Genomic DNA, 5846 nt, shown 5'->3' with positions numbered 1-5846 from the left:
AAATTAACGGGAGCCATTGGTGGCCTAAATGTATTGGTAGCCTATAACATTTCGGTACCAGCCCAATGTCCCTACCAGGTTTTCCTCTATCGGTGATGAGCATAGTAATTTGGTATGAGAGAAGAGCGCACCGCTGAGACCCCTTGTTTGGTGCCTAAAAGCCATATATTATTTATTTGCTGAGATTCGTCAAATTCAATTGGACGTCGTCACTTCTGACAGCGCGGATCTACACAAGTGATTGGTCTATTGCACGTGTGTTGGCACTCACGTGCTTCCGGTTGGTGTGGGGGGAAAAAGTGTGTGAGAGGGATAACGGGTTTTAGGAGAGTTTAGAAAGATCGCGCTGACATACATTAGAGAATGCTAGGGACGACGCTGCTGCGCGCGATGTGTAGTCAGTCGTGGTAGCGCAGGGCTATTGTGACACTTGGATCGCTTTCGTAGACAACATGTCGACAGTGTAGAACATTGTCACATTTATCAAAAGTATTTTATATAGGCTTCCTTCATAATATAGTCAGATATCATTTTTGTTTGCTATTATTCGGATACGGTATTGAGCAACAAGTGGAGTTTGGCGTGGAGAGTTTGCGCTCCAGCCAAAAGTGTACCAGTTATGGAAGAGCGAATTGATCAAAACAGCCGTGATTCGACTGAGGGAGAGAGCGTGTCCCTCTCCCCGAATCTACCATCTCCTCCCATTTTGCCCCACCAGGCAGCACAGCAAGTACATAGAACCACAAACTTTTTTATTGACAATATTCTGCGGCCAGACTTCGGCTGCAAGAAGGAGCTTGGGAGCCGGGAGCGGGCGCAGACCTCCGGCAGAGAAAACGTCAACCCTTTGGTCATCAGGCCATCTCACGCGAGCAGCCTTTGCCAGGATTCCAACTGCAGTAGTGACAGTACTTCTTCTTCGTCGTCCTCGCCGTCCTCGAAACAGAGCTCGACAAAACAAGGTGAAGGGAATGGGACTACCACAACGAGATATGGAGACACTGCGTCAATAGTGGTTGTGAATGCCAGTAATGGAGGATCTCCACCCGCTAAAGAATCTACGCCGATGTTATGGCCTGCGTGGGTTTACTGCACGAGATATTCGGATCGACCATCATCTGGTATGGCGCTAGTTTCCGAATCATTTTACCCCTGTAGATGTGAAATGTGAAAGTCCGTTATTTTGGTTGTGTTGGGAGTAGGCCTAGTTTATAGGTCAATGTGAACATCGTAAACTCTGTCTCTCTCTCTGTCTCTCTCTCTCTCTCTCTCTCTCTCTCTGATAGGCCTGGATTATCATAGTAGGCTAGACTAGACATATTCCTATAGTACTTGCCATAATCTATCTAACAATAACACACACACACACACACACACACACACACACACACACACACACACACACACACACACACACACACACACACACACACACACACACACACACACACACACACACACACACACACACACACACACACACACACACACACACACACACACACAATTGCCACTTTGTTTAGGTGAGAGCATTTCAAACCAAACGATTAATAAGACCTGGCAGAACATGTTAGGAAGACCAACTGGGCTGCAACTTGATTCTCCTCCCTCATTTGAATTATTCTCCTCAAAACAAAGCAATTCCGAAAACCGGTCCTCCGTGTTATCACATTGTTTATGTAAAACTAATTGAAAAGTGTTGCATGAACAAGACAAACTTGAAAGGAGTGGTCACCGAAACGTCCACTTTACCTGTGGTCGTTTTGTTTTTACTATCTTGTTTTACTTCACACCACATGCCTATTCTGACTGTTAGCTGTTAGGCAAGCCTTCACTGTAGGCCGTCTCCAAATCGCCAAAATTGCAAAATATGCACGAAAAAAAAAATAGAAAAAAAAAGATTAATCAAATAGTTTAGTCTATATTATCTACATGAGTCAACCAGTACGTCCTTCAATTAGACTACAATAGCTGACTTTCTTTTCACCCGACGAACATATTGACGGGCCTATGGTGTAAATCAAGGGGTTTGTATAGACTGCCTCGTCAATATGTTTGGCGGTTTATTATCCACAATCTTTCTGAACTTGACATGGGATTCAGAATTCAGAAAATATTTATCGATTGACTAAAGTGATTTATTGACTGATTAAGCTATACGATTTAGGCCTAGGCTATATGACTCTGGGGGGAAAAACACTAGGCCGATTGGTTTCGATATCTTTCGGGAATGATATCTGGTCTGGTCTGTAGGCATACGAAAATGGATTTAACCAACCAATTGTTTTAGCTAATCAAATAGCCTATGTTATATTTTAGGCAAGTAGGCCCTAGCCTGTGTATGTTATTGCTATTGTAGGCCTAATACTGTTATTGTATTCAGAAATTAGCCTGTATCTGCAGGTAAACGTGACCCCTGTCGTTACATGTTAAACTATTTTGGCCCATGTGGTTCCAAATTACGAAATGAATATCACATAGGGCTACAGTCAATAACGCGCATGAAAATCTCCAATAAAAATATCCCGCCAATTAAAAAGTACAAGGCTACATAGTCTACGTTTATGCACAATATATTGTGTTTATGATAGCAGTAGAAGCATATAGTTGAGTTTCACACAATACAGTATCGAACAGAATTAAACCGTATGCTACAATGCACTGACTGAATTGGGATCCGCAGCTTGATTTTGCAATATACGACCTAGTTGTGTTTTTTACCCTATAGAGATAGTTTCCCCCCCCTGAAATGACAGCCTACATTTTGTTGTGTCGTCTGCGTTTTTGGAGAAGTCAATCGAATGGATGAATAGTAGGCCTATATTAGCTATGCGCTCGGCCAATACAGCGGTTAGGTAACACTTTTGCAAAAAGTGTGTCGTAAAAAGATAAACGATGAGGCTATATCCATGTATCTTCTTTATCGCAATATTAGCACTGTGAATATGCTACATTATGAACCTCTCAGATGTAATTATGTGCACGCTACATGGCTGTGGATAGACTAGACAAGTATCTCAATACCAACTTGCTAGAGTAGACAGTAGCCTAACGTTCCAGTGCAATGGCGTTTTAGATAGATCTATTGCAATGTAGGTCTAACCATAGCCTAGTGAAATAGTAAATAACCAAATATGTTTGCCTTAAGTTTGTTTACTTTTACATTTTATGGCACCGAGTTTTTGTTACACACATTGATGGAATGAGCGGAGGAATAGTGTCTGAGCTGAGCTATTAGGCCTACTTGTGCTAAGGACTGTGTGTTCTCGTGCCTGCACCGGTCTGTAGGGTAGGCCTACAGAAAAAAAGGGCCTGCCAATCAACAATAGTCTGTTAGAAAGTATAGGCATGTACGTTGATATTATATTGTTATTATTGATATTATCCAATCTGTTTGAGGAAACTATGAAATTCGTAGACCACATATAGCCTAGGCCTAAACATATGCGCAAAGTAGACACGCGATCGTGGATAACGGTCATTCACACCACTAACCACTAACACCACTTATTGTTTTGACGTTGCTTATATGTTTTTGGTTCTGTATCATGTAATTGGAAGATATGTGTTACTGCATTTCTTATATTATGAATATTCAAATGAATGAATTGTGTAAATACAACTGTTCATCATTTAGCCTTGCACCTTGCGCCTGATGCAAAATGGTCGCAATGACTGCAAACACACATTTAGCAATGAACAATATTTATTACATTGAAATACTCCATTGTTTTAGTCATGTGTAAATTAATGTTTGTTGGGCCTAGGACTAACTGATATTTACGTGTTCGTTTCACTGTTGTTTCTACATCAGGCCCAAGGACACGGAAATTGAAAAAGAAGAAAAATGAGAAAGAAGACAAGCGACCCAGAACCGCGTTTACGGCTGAACAGCTGCAGAGACTTAAGTCCGAGTTTCAGGCAAATCGCTACATAACAGAACAACGGAGACAGTCACTGGCCACAGAACTGAATCTCAATGAATCCCAAATAAAAATTTGGTTTCAGAATAAGAGGGCAAAAATCAAAAAGGGGAATGGCTACAAGAACGGCCTGGCTCTCCAACTCATGGCCCAAGGACTGTACAACCATTCCACAACCACGGTCCAAGAGGAGAAGGATGATAGCGAGTGAATTCCCCCCCTCGCGTAGGGCAAAAATAGATGCTGAACTGAAGCAGAGTGCTTGAACTCTTTTGTGAACTGAAAAAGAAAGAGGTAAATACGATTTGACTGGGACAGATTCTATTTAAAACCGATTTCTGTTTATGATACAGTATATGGACATCATTATATAAAATACGAACATTATTAAAGTTTATATATAGCCAAAACAATATGACGTTGTACATATTTAATTTCAGGTAAGGTTATGTCTGTATCAATCCCTACTTGCTGGAGATTTAAAGTTTTCTTTTTCTTATGATGTTGTTGGCCATTGTTTTAGTATAAGTGTCTGACTCCTAGATTTTTTTGTGTGATTTCTGTCGCCCCTCTCCCCAATCTCTCACAATTCTGCAGATTGCGTTTCTGAACCGACGCGCCAAGCCAAAGATTTTAATATGTTCAGAGAATATGTAGTCTGAAATAAATAAAAAATGTAGAATGTTCTACAGTTTCATTCGTCATTGAAATTCTATACATAAAAGCGTAGTTTGTAAATCGTTGAAAACTAAGGCCCAGGACTAACACTATGTCGTTTAAATAAAGTACTAAGAGACAATGACCTAATATGGGTTATTTTTGTTGAGCTTTCTGGAAAAATCTAAAACTTCAGTGACATAATTATTTCCTGTAATGCAAAACAAACCTACCTTTTTAAATGTTGTTCTAAGACATTCCTCATCCTTTTAAGTGAGTTAATTCAGATAATGTTGACATGCATATATTTCCCACGAGCTATGCCATTTGCTATGCAAACCTTGCTTGTTAATAAATAGGCCAGAAGGTTCAGGCGTGTAGCCTAGCCTACCATAATGCCGACACACTCACGGAAACCATGTAACCTATAGGCATGCCTATATCCGTCAAGGTCACAGTGCACGCATGGAAGTTTTTTTTATTTTTAACTATTCGTTTATTGGGGGAAAACATTACATTACATTTAAGTCATTTAGCAGACAACACAGTAATAGTAGTATTACGATTAGTAGGCATATTATATTATTGTTCTTTCTTCAATAATATTGTATTACTATGAGTACACGCATTATCTCGGCCCTTATCATTGGGATATACTGTATGTCTACATTTAGGCTAGTAGTATAAAACATGGATGAAGTTTCTAAATGGCAGTGGTGGAAAAAGTAGCTAAATGTAATACTTTAAAAAAAGATGCCTTTATACAAAATGCCTTTCTACAAAAAGTAAATGTAATTGCTAAAATATACTTAAGTAAAAGTATAAATCATTTAAAATTCCTTATACCAGACAAACCAGACGGCACACGTTTCCTTTTTTTTCTTTAATTCACGGATAGCCAGGGCCACACTCCAACACATTTACAAACGAAACATTTGTGTTTAGTGAGTCCTCCAGATCAGAGGCAGTAGGGATTACCAGGGATGCTCTCTTGATAAGTGAGTGAATTTGACCGTTTTCCTGTCCTGCTAAGCATTGAAAATGTACTTTTGGTTGTCAAAGAAAATGTATGGCGTAAAAAGTACGTTATTTTCTTTCGGAATGTCGTGAAGTAAAAGTCAAAGTAGTCAAAAATATAAATAGTAAAGTACACAGATACAAAAAAACTACTTGAGTAGTACTTTAAAGTAGTTTTACTTAAGTACTTTACCACTGGTGGCTGGTGTCTTCTCCAAGAAACTGCGTGTCTCAATTCAGAACGTCATC

General features: G+C 39.7%; 1 protein-coding gene across 2 annotated transcripts; it reads left to right on the top strand.

Annotated features, from left to right (window-relative positions):
* The first annotated feature begins 315 nt into the window (after positions 1–315).
* Positions 316–4596, top strand: LOC124008714 (homeobox protein engrailed-1-B-like). Of its 2 annotated transcripts, none has more exons than XM_046320224.1 (2): positions 316–1121; positions 3815–4596. In XM_046320224.1, the coding sequence occupies exons 1-2, from the start codon at positions 620–622 to the stop codon at positions 4132–4134; spliced, it is 822 nt and encodes a 273-aa protein (XP_046176180.1). In that variant the 5' UTR covers positions 316–619; the 3' UTR covers positions 4135–4596. The 2 variants fall into 2 exon arrangements, with proteins under 2 accessions (XP_046176180.1, XP_046176179.1); XM_046320223.1 differs by having other exon boundaries at positions 3803–4596.
* Positions 4597–5846: the final 1250 nt, after the last annotated feature.

The sequence above is a fragment of the Oncorhynchus gorbuscha genome, linkage group LG21 (genome assembly GCF_021184085.1).
Source record: "Oncorhynchus gorbuscha isolate QuinsamMale2020 ecotype Even-year linkage group LG21, OgorEven_v1.0, whole genome shotgun sequence".
NCBI lineage: Eukaryota > Metazoa > Chordata > Actinopteri > Salmoniformes > Salmonidae > Oncorhynchus > Oncorhynchus gorbuscha.
The sequence above is the reverse complement of the archived record's forward strand: the minus strand, read 5'-3'. Positions and strand labels throughout refer to the sequence as shown.

Coding starts and splice junctions, on each gene's coding strand:
- LOC124008714 (XM_046320223.1), top strand. CDS start 620: ATGGAAGAGCGAATTGATCAAAACAGCCGTGATTCGACTGAGGGAGAG. Junction 1,122..3,802: donor TTCGGATCGACCATCATCTG/GTATGGCGCTAG, acceptor GTTTCACTGTTG/TTTCTACATCAGGCCCAAGG.